General features: G+C 37.5%; 1 protein-coding gene across 1 annotated transcript in view; it reads right to left on the bottom strand.

Annotated features, from left to right (window-relative positions):
- Positions 1–252: 252 nt before the first annotated feature.
- Positions 253–15,224, bottom strand: part of ETFA (electron-transfer-flavoprotein, alpha polypeptide) — a gene marked incomplete at its 3' end in the record, with an annotated part of 28,376 nt that continues 13,404 nt past the window's right edge. The window contains exons 2-8 of the mRNA XM_008574200.1: positions 11,852–11,998; positions 9,403–9,484; positions 9,216–9,298; positions 5,269–5,368; positions 3,988–4,098; positions 1,572–1,673; positions 253–360 (exon numbers count right to left, since the gene is read on the bottom strand). Coding sequence (XP_008572422.1) covers positions 253–360; positions 1,572–1,673; positions 3,988–4,098; positions 5,269–5,368; positions 9,216–9,298; positions 9,403–9,484; positions 11,852–11,998 — 733 coding nt within the window. The remainder of the gene's footprint in view (positions 361–1,571; positions 1,674–3,987; positions 4,099–5,268; positions 5,369–9,215; positions 9,299–9,402; positions 9,485–11,851; positions 11,999–15,224) is intronic.

Here is a 15,224-nt window from a genome sequence, read left to right as displayed (position 1 = left end):
GTTATACCATATTCTTAGAGGCCTAGGAAAAACTTTCAGAAAGAAAAACTAAAACCCACAGAAAACAAAATAATTTGCAGACTTGAATGACTTATACATAAATGAAAAAATGAAGAAAAAATATTTCCAACATAAAAAGAACATCTTTCTGCTAAGGAAAGTAACTGACTAAAACCCACAGAAAACAAAATAATTTGCAGACTTGAATGACTTATACATAAATGAAAAAAATGAAGAAAAAATATTTCCAACATAAAAAGAACATCTTTCTGCTAAGGAAAGTAACTTTACCTGCAGCATGTAGTTGATCTGCCAAGTCATATAATAACTTAAAGTTCTCTCCACTCTTCAAACCCCGACCTCATTAAAAAAGATGAAAAAAAAAAAAACTAAATTAAGCAAACATAAACTCCATTCTATAAAAATTTTATTTTGTATATCTGAGTAAATTTTCATACTTATACAACTGCCATATTAAGCACACCACTTCCTCTATAAAACCTTTTCTGACTTCTCTTATGGTACACCCATACCTCTCCTACAAAGCATTCAACACTATTGTAATTAATTACTAGTTAACTAATGGTATAATTTATTTTTAATATCAGTTTTTCTCCACTAGAATGAAAATTCTTTAATTGCAGGATCCATATCTATTTTGGTCACTGCTATATCTGCAGTATTTAAGAAATCTCTACACATAATAGATGCTCAATAAATATTCTCTGAATGTCTGAAGTTATTATTTGAATGGAAATCATCCAACTAGACTAAACTCCCTGAGAGCAAGAACATTCTGCCTTTTCATCTTTGTTTCTCCAGCACTTTGCAAGAGTCCTGTCATAGAACGGATACCCAATAAACATTTTTGAATAAATAAGTGAATTAACAAGTCAGATATATCTTTTCAAAACATTAAATTATTCTCAATGTCCCATGCAATAGAAAGCTGTTTGGAAGCTTAATTACTTTGTTTGATATTTAATTTGGAAAGATATTAAAATCGTAGCAGTTTGTATTTTTGAAAAAGCCAGCAGGCTATAAAAAGTCATTTTATTTTATTTTTTAAATAAGAAGAATGATATACAAAAAAGAAGCAAGTCTTGGGCAATGTTAAACAGCTTTGATATTAAATGTGAAGAAACTTTCACAGAGTTATTCAGAGACCTGGACAACCCCAGAAGTCTTTCAAAGTAGAATAAAGGGTGGGAATTATACACAAAATAGGCCTGAAACTGCAACCAGTACTTTCTATAATTCAGAAGCCAACCATACTCTGCAGAATAACATGAAAGTCCATCAACAAGACAAAGATAACAAGGGTCAAAGCTATAGAGATGATATTTGTACCATGCTCCCCCTGGTGCCAGTGACACAGATGTGCGACAACAGCCCAAATTGTGTATTATGCTCATAATTTCATTTTTCTAATTGGAAAAATGGGAACAATTCTTATAGCTTACCAACTTCTTATATTTGAAATCTGTGCTCCTCTAAAATACTAAAAAACAAAACAAAAAAATAAAGTTTTATAAGTTTACATCACCTTTTAAAATTAATATTCCACTTACCACCAGATACCACCACTTTGGCACCGGTTAGCTCTGGTCGATCACTTTTTGTTAATTTCTGGTCAAGCCACTCTGATATTCCTACTGGTGAGGTACTTGATGCTGCATACATCGATATATATAACAAAATAATTAATACGATTTCTAGTTCTATAATGATTTTTAAGAGAAACACACAAATACACAATTCCAAGAAATTTAAGTTTGTTAATTACTGTTAACTTTCTGTGCTCCTAATTTCATTCTCTTTGATTATGGAAAGACTTAAGGGGACTAAGTTCCAGCCTTTGTCTCATTAGCTGTATGACTTTTAAAAAGTCATTTATTCTGAGTCTGTCTGTAAAACTGGAATAACCCTCTCTCTATGGGGTTCAAATAAGACACTGTATATGTTTTAGTATAACACCCTCTATACATCTACTACCATCACATTCTCATATTACACTGAATCACTTAAGTCGTGCAATAGGAAACAGTGATGAGAGTAAAAAACTTTAATATAATAGATTAATCTTAATGGATCCTTTCTCTCCCACTCCCTTGATCTAGCAAAGCAACTATCCTAGTACCAAACATTATGTGAAAAAGACATGTTATATCTCTTCTGGTTAAGATGGCAGAATAGACAGTCCTCAGTGCCATTCTCTCCCATAAATCAACCAATTTACAACTATATAAAAAAGCAACGACAGTGAAGCTGGGCCACTAGAGCTCAGGGGAAGAGGAGGGAGAGACCTACGGAGTACATGAAGGTGGGAGAAGTCATGATGAGAGAGAGAAAAAACAGCTCTGACTGTTTTGTGCTGCAGCCGCTTTAAGGCTGGAGCTGCTGAGTGCACAGACCAGGAGCTAGCAAAAAGCCACAGCTCTGCCCTTCGGATGGAGTTGCTTGGAGGTGGCAGAGAAGAAGAGGACCTTGGTGGCCCCCAGGCCAGCAGTACCACCAACAGGGTTCCCGTGGACCCACATAGGACCGACGAGCCACAACAACTGAAAAAAAGGAGCCACTCAGAGGCCAGTGAGTCATTGCAAGGGACCAGAGTATGGCCCGTCCCATGGGAACTGTTTGCAGCATGGGTGATGGGGGAGACAGGCCCACTGGGGGAACACTGGATCACAGCAAGGACAGCTGATCTGCTTTCCAATCAGCGTAGGACCACTCAGAGGAGACTGGTCAAGAATATAGAATGGCAAGGAGTGCAGTTTGATGAAAAGACTCAGCCCAGACCAGTGTTTCTATACAACCCAGGTGCAACAGATTTCACCAGATCCAAAAGTACCTATAAAGTCAACCGTTAAAACTTGAGCTACACAAAAATCCCCCTAGGGAATCAGCAGCAAAGCAGCAATTTAGCTCAACCACAAATCTCAAGTACTGGTCCCCACAGGAAGTCCCCCATTTTAGAAGTAAGCAAAGGACAGCAAATTAGTTCCAGTGCAGAGTTTAAGTGGTGGGAACAGCAAATAATCCAACACGGAACCGAAAGAAAAAACAAAGTACCTACAACCAGAGACAAAGTTTGATAACTAGTAAAGGTCTCATTTCACCAAAGAACACCTATAACACCTAGAAGGATCAGAAGTCCCGTGGGCTACCAAGACAGGAAGTGGGGAGGGCCGGGTCCTCAGCCACATCCCCAACACCTGCAACCTGTCTCAAGGATGGGGGCCTTGGGCCTCAGCCACACACACCCCCCCCCCACAAGTGCAACCACTCCAGTGACGACCACCAAGCTGCCAAAGGAAATGCCCCGGGCTCTCCTGAGCCGGGGTGGCTGGGGCTGAGGGCCTTGTCCACGCCCTCCCTGCACGAGCAACCAGCCCAGCATTGACCACTGAGCTGCCACAGGAGGTGCCCTGGGCTCTCCCAGCTGGGGCAGTGGAAGGGGCGAGGGCCTCGACCACGGCCCCCACACCCTCAGCCAGCCCAGTGATGACCAGCAAGCCTCAGCAAGAAGGGCCCTGGGTTCCTGAATGGGGGGTGGTGGGAGGCAAGGGCTATTGCCACACCCCCTTGGCATCTGCGCCCAGCCCGGCAATAACCAAGCCCTGCTGGAAGCCCACCGGTCTCCCTTGTGGGAATGTGGGGGGTGCCACAGGCCTCAATCCAACTCCTCCTCCTTCCTCCTCCTTCCATCCCATTCCCCTCCCCTTTCTCCTCTTCCTCTCCCTCCCAATTGCTCCACAACAACATCGTAGAATGTAAAAAATAATATTAATACAATTTTCTTAAAAAAGAGATGTTATAAATATTTCTTATTTTTGTGTAAGCTTGGTAATACCATTTATACTGAACTTTCAATTACTCTGCATTAGAAATTTAACCAGAGTTTATCTCTTATTCTAATTCAATCTATGAACTAAAAAAACAGGAAACAAAAACAAACAAACAAAAAAACTCTAAATGGATACTTACCATTTTCTAAACTGGCACTACCTCCACTTGTTGCCGCAGCTTCAAAAGATGTTCCTCGGACAGAAAACACCTTCACTTTCTCATCACACTTCACTGTACATAAAGCATTTCCTAAAACACACCATTTATTTTTAAAAAGCAACAACAAAAGGCAACAAAATGAGTATTCCTTTGAGGCTCAGAATTTAATTCATAGGCAATGCAAAACCTAACTGTGGACTAGTTCTTTTCTACCTCTACTAAGTAAGTATAGGGAAAAGAGGACCATAACAGGGAAGAAAAACATCAGTGGATATTTGCATAACCCTGGATGGCTCTAAAAATAGGACAGGTGCTGACAAGCCTGGAAGCAAGAAACTAGAAGCAGCCACACTAAGAACATACTGTCTCCCTAAAATGAATAAGAACAAAAATGAAACAATCAGTAACTGAAAATATGAGCTGTAACAACTTAATAATAATGTAGCTACTGTGCCTGCTAAAGGAGGAATATATGTGAAAACATGATAGGGCATAAACAACTGGAGTCGTGCCAAGATTTTAAAAGGACTTGAGACATTTCTTATGGATTAGCAATCACATTAAGAGTAACCTTGACTTGGGCCGGCCCGGTGGCGCACTGGATAGTGCGCCGCTTGGGAAGCGCGGCGGCGCTCCCGCCCGAGGGTTCGGATCACACGCACCCAAAAAAAGCTAGTAGGGAAACTTGCCAGAATTTTAACCATGACTAACCAAATATTTCCCCTCAAACATTACTGAAGATGAAAGGTCTGATTTGAGAATTGACCACTTACATTGAAACACACAACTTTAATAAGAAAGAACAAAGAGTACACTGCCTTCCCCATCCCCACTAGAGGCCAGTGTGCTTAGCAAAAGATCAATCAACTAAAGAGACAGTGAAATGAATTTCTTAATGCAAATAAAGTGGAGTAGGAGAAGCAATGAAGATTGAGAATACTATTTAAAAAAATTTTTTTTTTTCCTTTTTTAGGTGCCACTTACAAAATACATTGAATAGTGAATCTAATTTTTTTGGCCACTGGAAAATTCTCTCTCAGCAAACTGAATAACCAGGCAAGAAAGCATTGTGCTCAGGATCTATCAGAGAGAATGCCATGTCATGGTCCAGCAGCAATTTTAGACAAAGATTTTCCTCAGAAACCTTTAAGATGGTCCATTTAAAGCAACTGGATGGCTTAAAATCCTATCTTCAGAAGATTAATTTCTGTTTTTAACTAAAATTTAACATGTTGTTAATTACCTTCTTTAGGTACTCACCTGCATAAATAGTTCTCACAAATGTGTCAGGTGACTTGATCTCAATGATGTCAGAAATTGGGGCGACATCAAGTTTGGCTGCTATTCTGGGCAAAAGGTTCTAAAAGCAAAAGAAGCAGTGAGTTACACACATATTGATGGATATCTATAAACTATCAGCAATGCCGTCTTCTTAAATGTATATTCTGTAGAAACATTAATTCAAATATTTTGCATTTCACATACATATTCAGACATCTAACAACTTCAAGCACAGCTTTTTAGATAGCTTTTGAAATTAAGTGAGTGCCTACCATAATTACTCTAACTACATTAAGAGTTTTATGAGTTTTATAGTAATAAGCCACTTTAATTCACTATGTTAAATTATGAGATACGATATTTGTCTTAATAAACATCAATTACAAGGTGTGACAGTTATAGATTACTGAATTTAGATAAAAAAGATAGAAAAAAATTAGAAGAGTAGTAAATTCTCAAATACCGAAAAAGATTATAATTGTATATATTAATGTATTTGAAAGAAAAAATTACAAAGCAGACATTGCACTTTTTATTTAAATTGATGCTGCATGGGCCGGCCCGGTGGCGCACTGGAGAGTGTGCCGCTTGGGAGTGCAGCGGCGCTCCCGCCGAGGGTTCAGATCCCATGTGGAGATAGGTTCCTGCTCACTGGCTGAGCGTGGTGCAGGCGCAACACTGAGGGTTGCAATCCCATTGCCGGACCCCGGTACGGGCGCGACACCGAGGGTTGCAATCCCGTTACCGGTCAGTAAAAAAAAGACAAAAAGGAAGAAAAAAAAAAAATTGATGCTGCATTAAAAAAAGATCAAAACTAACCTAAAGAACAGTCTGTGTAGTATGTATAAAAAGAGCAGCAAAAATAGATGTATATGCTTTTACTTGCATATGCATATAACATCTCTGGAATAAACACGAGAACACGGTACTAACTTTGTTCTCACTAGCAGGTAACCTTGAGAAAGTCACAATTTTCCCAGGTCTCAGTTATTTCATCTCACAATGAGGGGAAGAGAATCTCCATACTTATAATCTACAGTTCTATGACTCTAGGGGTCTAAAACAGAGGACAATCAGTTAATAAAGACTGAATATCCATACTTTCCAGACTCAAAGTTCTTTTAGATAATGTAAGTGCAATCAAAAAAGTGAAGTGTTGCTTTTTATTACACAAATAAAAAAGCTGAATTCTACACTTTCTACACATAGCTTACTCCATGGCACCTCCTGAACTTGGTATAGGATAGTGCCTCTAGTGGACATATTCTCAATATAACATTATTCAAGTTCTCCCCATTCCAACCCTCTCTGTTCTCTAAGAATTCTCCCAGTATTATTCTATAATCACTTCTTTATTCTGCATCCTCCCACCTGCACATACAATTACACTGTTAACTGGCACTAACATGTATTTTGTTTTAAAATTATTTTTATTATTCATACTATGTGATCCTCAACTAGATTTATAAGCATCCCAAAGACAAAGGTTTTGTTTCTTCTATTTCTCCTGTGTCCCTACTCCTTATCTAATAAGTGGTCCTATATATATTGATGCTGACAAGTGTTGAACACAGAGTCAATTTCCCTTCTGCCATATTTCCAACAGGAAAGGCTTTCTAATTTTCATTTTATCATTACCTACATCACATAGTAATCTTCTTTCAACCATGATTAAAAAGCTACTAAAAAGTACCACTGCTAAGCCACAACTAGAAAAAATTAAGATCCCACAGTAAGTAGAAAGTTTGGGAAAACAATTAAAATGCCTTTAAATATCATTCTAACTTGATAAATAAGTGGTTAAGAAGACACCTACTTTTAAAACAAAACAGAATTGTCAATATTTAAAGCTTGCTTCAGTAAGAAACCCTTTTCCTGAAACACCTTCTTCAACTTTTCAGGAATTACTACTGAAATATTATTATCTGGCTGAGCAGATTCTCTTACAAATTTTAGTCATGCGTACTATGCCTCTTTTTAAAGTTTTAGAACTTTCTAAATTGCTTGAAATTTAATGTCTTCTGTACTTTCAGTATCCCTTGTTTTATTTTACATATCATAAAAAACATTCACCATGATGCTTAAAGGCATGTTTTACTGGGTCTGGTCTTCCATCCACACGTCTTGAGAAGATGGATGGTACACAGATATTTAGGTCTTTAAAAGGATATGCTGTCCAATAGGTTTGACCACACAGGAAAGAGATGCAATAACTACTGCTGTGTTCTTCTCATCCACAAAAAAATGATATATTTTAAAATTCTGGCACACCAGTATAAAAGTGTGTTACCTCAAAATCACAGTTGCTGAAGAAAGGTTTTAGAGCAAACTGTTTAGCTTCTTTTCATAGATACTTTCTCATTCCTAATCTATTCCCAGGCTGCAGCACCAGCTATTATGTTACCTTTATTCTCAAAACTCCCACCTTGTCACAACATAGCAATCAAGGCCAGAGTACTAAAATCTAGCTAATAAGATAACAAACACTCTTTCTTGGTCTAACAATCTTTTAGGTGCACTGTCACCACAGAAACTCAAGACTCACGAAACTGTTTAAATTATCCAACATAGAATCAAAACTCTCAGAGATGGAATGGTACACAAAGATCTTTTTATGCATTGGATTAGGGGAAAAAATGTAAAAATGTGTAATACCAAGTGTTGGCAATTTAGCAACATATATAAAAAATTTTTAAGCACAAAGCCATATTGACCCAGCCTTTTCACTAAATAAATACCATCACATATATACAAAGATGTATGTACAGGGATGTTTCCTCACAGCAAAGTTTATAAATGCAAAAAACTAGAAACAACCTATCCTTGGCTAAATATGAAATATTATGCAGCCATAAGAAAAGAAAAAAGACACCTAGGGCTGGCCAGTTAGCTCAGTTGGTTAGATCACAGCATTATAACACCAAGGTCACAGGTTTGGATCCCCATACCAGCCAGCCATTAAAAAAAAAAAAAAAGACATCCACATTATGAGTTAATATTTTCAAGACATACTCTTAAGCAAAAACCACTAATCACAAGACAATTCATGCCAATTCATTTTAGAAGTAAAATATGTATATATATTTGAACATGCATTATATTTTTAAAATCCATATAAAGAGATCTAAAAGAATGTACAATTGTTAACAGCTGTACCCTTGAAGAGGGAAGGGTGAATTGGGAATAAGCAGGTAGACTCTGATACCTTGCTCTGCACACCGCTGTACTGTATGCATCCTTTCTAACCAGAATGTATCTGTGTACAACTTATTTTGTAATTTTTTAAAGTACAAATAAAGACTAAAAACTACAGCTTATTAAGGATGGAATAAAAGAAAAGGAAGCTAGGATAATACTCATGGCCGCAGAGACAGCCAGAAAGATACACTGAGAAATTCCTTGTCTTGGGCTCCCTCTGCATTCCCTCCCTTTTTATTTATTTATTTTTAACTCCATACAGACTACTCCCTATCTAATAGCACATTCTCTCTTCCGACAGATCACTAATCACAGGATCCGATTTCAGCTTTCTTTACCCAAAGGATATCTTCAACCACCACTCTGCCCTTCCCAAATCCCCCAAGGATATAGAATTTGGCCTTTCTAAATATCCATCAGCCACCCAAATAAATCATCTCTTAAGATGAGTTACTAATACAAATGACATACAGACACACACACACAAAATTCAACATTGTTTTTAAACAAAGATCATTTTAAAACAATAGCCTAAATAGTTTTCTCCAGGACAGAATTTGAAAACCTGGAAATGGAGTTTTAACAAAAATTATGACAAAATCTTGAAAGAATAAATTTTAGCAAAATTACCACATTAATTCATATAAATCAGGATTGGCTAGCTAAACAAAGTCTATTTCAGCAAAACGAAATAGTGACATCAGATTCCATATTCTCAATCTTCTCACCTTTCCAAAGGCAGATGCTCCAGCACAGATGTGTGTGTAATTGAACTGCTTCTGAGTTGCCAAAATCAATGGTGTCAGTTCCTCTGAGAATTGAACACATTTGATAAAACACATTTCATGATATTTTCATATTCATATATTCAAGCATTATTTAGACACTACATTTTTTTCCACTAGAAAACCTCACCTGGAAGGAGGCCTTTGTATGCATCATGCTGAGCCACCAGAACTTTTGCTACACCTGCTACTTTACAGAGATCTTGTGCCACCTGTGATTAAAAGATAAGTTTCTAATTATCCATCTATCAGAAGTATACAAATATAGCCACTACTACAAATATCAACAGAGCATAAAATCTTAATGGTCAACTGTAAAAATCATTCTTATTAGCAAAAGGGCTACTTAGGAAAAAAAATAGATTCTTCAACAAGAAGAAAATCTTATGCCAATTGATCTTACTACCAATTGACCTTACATAGTCCTACTACAAAGGATTTCAACAAAAATTCCTGCCTCAAAAAAGAAAAATACTAATTTATAAACCTAAATCAACATGGTTCTTTATTCAAATTTAGTTGTAAATTGTGCTCTTTACCTTTGGGTCAATGCAAGTATAAATTCATCATTTTACAAATCGTCAAAATGAAGTGTTCTCCCTCTCATTAACAATACAGCATATACATTTTAGACTTAAAATTTCCTAGAGGTAACAAAAGGATTTAACCATTCTAGTTTAGTCTACCGCACTTTATTTGGCAATAATAATTTCTGCTGATATTAACATTAATAACCTTGGGCATTAGAGAAAATCTTATATAACAGTACATTGTCAATCACTGAGTTCTTGACCATGTACATACATCTGTCTATGACAAAGCAAAATATTTTCTATTTTAATTCCTCATTTTCCCTGTTTGGAATCAGCCTGGGGTACTCTTAGAAAGCTTTTTGACTACTCAGATTTTCTGTGTATAGAAGGTAACTAGAATTCCCCTTTTCAAGTATCTTTAACACAGCATGACTGGTTTCTGCTTTAGCAGAGTCACATCAGTCATATTATTGTCTTCTGTCTCCTTGTTCATCTCCATGCTGACTCACTGATGAGAGGGCATAAAAGGCTGTGCCTCCTACCCCCCTCAATGGACTGTGAGGTTGCGACAGTATTCACTGAAGAAAGGATGCTGTGCAAAAGTACCTCTGCTGAGTGTTGACCAGCATACTATCTTGTACCACAAAGGTCCTTTATTATGGATGCATCTGTATTTAGCTTCTCTATCTTTAAGAGAATTTCCAACTAAGAAACACAGTTAATTCCAAAGCAGCTGTTTAGCACTCTGGGATATAAAATGGGACAAAACTTTCCCATCAATACTATCTGGTTTTTTACTGGCAAAAACTTCTACACAGAAGAATCACTTACTGTCTATGATAAATAGCTAAAGAAAACAGTATAAAACTGAAATCTGCCAAGGTTATGAACAATCTCTGTATATAGCTACTGGCTGTTTTTCTTTAAGATTAGAATATAATATGGTGATAAGATTTTAAGTGAGAAGTGGATTTCTGTTTTTATTTTTCTCAAATACTGTAAATAAAATATCATTTCAAATATTTTAAAAGTAATTTTAGAATAATTATTCAAAATCACAGCAAAACAAACAAATCAAGAATTTGTATACATCTGAAAACAGAGTGACCCAAAAAGGTACCTTACCCATATTATCATACACTGTGGTTAATATCAACTATATAAGATTTAACAGTTATTTGCAGGAATTAAGTAAAGAAATCCACATAACTTACCCTAACCCTGCTAGAATACACTCTTCTAAAATACCAATTTTGCATAGCAAATTAGACAGAAGCAACACTAGCATTCTGAACCTGCATTATCACATACTGTGCATCAATTATTTAATAAAAAATAAACAAAATCTTCTGAAAAGAAACACACTCTCTCCAGATCTATTCCTCTGTGAGATTCAAGCCCCCAACTACACACTCAGCAACTCCTATATAGTGCAAGAAGGAACTGGTGGCTCAAGCTGTGTAAGCTTCACTGAAGCACTCCTCCACCCTGCAGCCCAATGGCACAGACCCCATAGATCATATTACAGCTCCTTTCCAGGAGGTTAGTTTCCAAAGCTGTCACTGTATTATTTCAACAACAACAAAAACTAAGACCATCTTTTAGTACCAGCTATTGTTTGAAAAGAATAGTATTTAGACTTGAATTCTTCTACCAACTAAAAATTAATGCCCATGATACTTTGTCCAGATTTGCCACTTTCAGAAATTAGAAGCAATTAGCAAGTATATTCATCAATACAAAAAAGGGATCGGCTATTAACCTCTAAGGAGACTCAAATATTATCATTCTACTTGGTACCTGATGGCACCTGATGGTGCCAGTGAAACTAAATCAAATATCCCACCTCATTTCAAAAGATAAAATGCTTAGTGAGCAAACCTTTTAGTTCCTTTTTCACACACAGTAATGGTTGTGACACTTGCCATTTAATGAGCATTAGAGCCCACTTTAGGTTACAGTCCTCAGCATAACTCTCTGTCGTCATCTTTCCCTGTCTCTTGATGGAGATTATATTTGCTATGGCTGACCTTAAAAATTTCTCACCTTGTCACATTTGGTTCCAGCTACTAAGCAGGACACTTCACCTCCAACATGTTTGGCTGCAGTGATGGTATTTAAAGTAATGGGTGCTAGAGAATCATTTGCATGCTCAGCTATTACCAGGGTACTCTGAAATCGTAGCAATGAGGCCTAAAAAGAGAAAAAAAAAAGGAAAAGAATGTTATCATCATAGGTTCTTTTACTCTAACTGTTAAGCATGTGTGCTTTAAAGATAACAATTATTCTGTAGAGAACAGTACTCAGTTCTATAAATGTATTTATAAAATACAGCAAAAATCAGGCTATTTGTATCTATCGCTGTATTACTAATATCCTTATCTAATAAAAACTGAAAACGCAGATTAGTTTTCTATTGTTAGGAAAAAATTTTAATTGTTCAAAACAACTTGCTGACTAATCCATGCCTGATGAGAAACTGCTAATCCTTAGACAGAACATATTAACTATCAAACTAGGAATTGGTCATTTCTTGTCTTTTTCCTCCCTTTTTGTTTACTCGAAGAGAACGAGGAAAGGGGAAAAATGAGACTTTCATTGCTGCCAAGTCGAGTACCTGTTTGTATAACTTTTTCTTTTTTACAAATAAAAAATTTCCAGTAAGAAGGGAGGAAAAGTTAAGGTTAGAAATCTCTATGCACATCTTTTTTTTTTTTTCTTTTTGTCTTTTTTACTGACCGGTAACGGGATCGCAACCCTTGGTGTCACGCCCGTACCGGGGACCAGCAACAGGATCGCAACCCTCGGTGTTGGGCCCGCACCGCGGGTAGAAGTGCTAGATCGAGAGGTAGGTACACTTTTAAGGCTTGTGATAATGACTAACACAAACTGTTCTTCAAAAAGTTGTGGCAGTTCACAATTCCTGGGATGGAATGAAAGTTCTTGGAATGTAAATACCATTCCTGTTCATTTTTGCATCCCAGAAACTAATACAATGTTTCTTTTCCAATACATATCTCTAGAATTAATTATACTGTACTTTTTCTTCTTTAATCAGAAGAGTACAATATCTTATAAAGGACTTTGTAATTAAGACCCAATGGCAAAATTTATGATTTAAATCACATTTCACAAGAATTGCCAGTGACAAACTATTTATTACCAATATATATCAGACACCATATTTTTTATTATGTTTCATGCATCATTTACCATAAAATTATGAGCTTTCCATCACCATTTAAAGAATAAATCCAAGATTGGTGGCAGAAGGCCCATATTTACTGTAAATTATAGTTCTATCATAAGATAAATTGGATAGTTCTCCTAAAGAACTGTCAAGCTTTTAGAACTTTCAACAAGAGACTGTGTATTCCTTTTAAAAGAGTATTCAAATTTAGATTTACAAGAGTAAACAGCAACAAAAGAATATATTAAAGAACCCACTCAGTCCATCCATCTGATAGATTTTTACTAAACACCATATACTTCATAAAGGCACTCTACAAGGGTACTTCAAAAAGTTTGTGGGAAAGTACAATTAAAAGATAATATGAATCTTTCCATGAACTTTTTGAAGACCCCTCATATATTATTTTATCAGTTGACACCTTTATAATTTTTAAAATATTAAGCTTCCTTCTAACTCAAGGTCAACACTTCATTTCTCAGATACCACCAAGACAAAAGCGACAGCATCTAGGTATGGTTATGTGGCTTAATTCTGCAAGGATGATTGTGCAGAGCCTAGAGCAGAACAAATTGGTCTGTGACCCTTAAAATATTATTCGTTAGTTTAGAGCCCAGTTTCCTCATCTGCAAATTGAGGGAAATGAGCTACATCAGAGGTTTACAAACTACACTCCATAGAAGTGTTCCAGGAAGGCACCTCAGGAGCCACCACATAGTAAGGTTGAGACCAGGCAGTAAGGCTGTGCTGTAGACTGAATGCCTCCCCAATCTCATTGAAGCTTAAATCCCCATTGTAACTGTTGAGGGTGGGAAATCCTGTTAATTCAAAGTGGGGCTTTGAAGAGGTGATAAGATTGTAGGACCATGCCATAGTGAATGGATTAAAAATGGTGGTAGGGGGCATGGCTGAGGGCACATGAGAGGTTAGGCTCTCTCTGTTCTGCATTTTCTGCCATGTGAGACCCCTGGGTCACTGATGCCACCACCAAGACCCTCAACAGATGTGTTTTCTGGACTTTGGACTTCCTAGCCTCTGAAACTGTAAGCAATAAGTTTTGTTTTCTTTACAAATTACCCAGTTCCAGGTATTTTGTTATAAGCAACAGAAACAGACTAACACAGAAAATTAGTACCAGAGAAGGGGGTGTTGCTTATAATAAATACCTAAAAATGTGGTAACAGTTTTGGAACTGGGTGTTGAGGAGAGGCTGGAAGAATATGAAGGAACAGACTAGGAAAAGTCTAGATGCTGGTAAAGTTTAGAAGACAAGAAAACTAGGGAAAGTTTGGAATGTTTTAGAGACTGGTTAAATAGTGGTGATCAGAATGCTGATAGAAATATGGACTGTAAAGACCATTCCAAGGAGGTCTCAGATGTGAATAAGAAGGAACTTACTGGAAACTGGGGTAAAGATCACCCTTGATGTGGACTGGCAAGGAACTTAGCTAAATTGTGTCCATGACCTAAGACTTTATGGAAGATGGAACTTCAGAGTTGTGAACCAGAGTATTTGGTGGAAGAAATTTCCAAGCAGCAAAGCATTCAGGAAGCTGCATGGTTACTTGAAACAGCCTACACTAAGTTATGGCAGCAAAGACATGATGTAAAGCCGGAACTTAAAAGGGAAACAGAGCCTAAAAATTTGGAAAATTTGCAGCCTGGCCACATGGTAGAGAAGCAGAGAGCATTTTCAGGAGAAAAATTCAATGGTACTAAGATTAGTACAAGAAAGAGGGATTATAAAGAGAAGGAGAAAAAGGCCCCGAGGCACTGCAGAAGCTTCTGGGGCCAACACTTCCATTTCAGGCCCAAAGGCCTAGAATGGTCTTGGGGAACAGGCCTGAGGTGCCCTTCACAGGCTAGCTGCCCAGGGCCACCTTGGGATGCTGCTTCTCACACCAGCACCCTGGCTACTTGGCTGCTCCAGCTATGGCTAAATTGGCCCCAGGCGTGGCTGGACCTGCAGCTTTGGAAAATCCAAGCCAGAAGCCTTGGTAGCATCCACATGGTGATAGGTCTGCAGGCTCACAGAATGCCAGAACTGTGAAGGCTTGGGAGCTTCCACCCCAATTTCAAAGGATGTAGGGAAAAGTGTGGGGGCCCAGGAAGAGATGTGTCACAGGGGCAGAGTCACCACATTGAGCCTGCCTTCACTAGAGCAATGCGAAGTGGAAACGGGGGTTTGGAGTTGCAGCAGAAAACCCCCAGCACCATGCAGCAGAAAAC

The sequence above is a fragment of the Galeopterus variegatus genome, unplaced genomic scaffold (genome assembly GCF_000696425.1).
Source record: "Galeopterus variegatus unplaced genomic scaffold, G_variegatus-3.0.2 Scaffold1012, whole genome shotgun sequence".
NCBI classification, from domain to species: domain Eukaryota; kingdom Metazoa; phylum Chordata; class Mammalia; order Dermoptera; family Cynocephalidae; genus Galeopterus; species Galeopterus variegatus.
The sequence above is the reverse complement of the archived record's forward strand: the minus strand, read 5'-3'. Positions and strand labels throughout refer to the sequence as shown.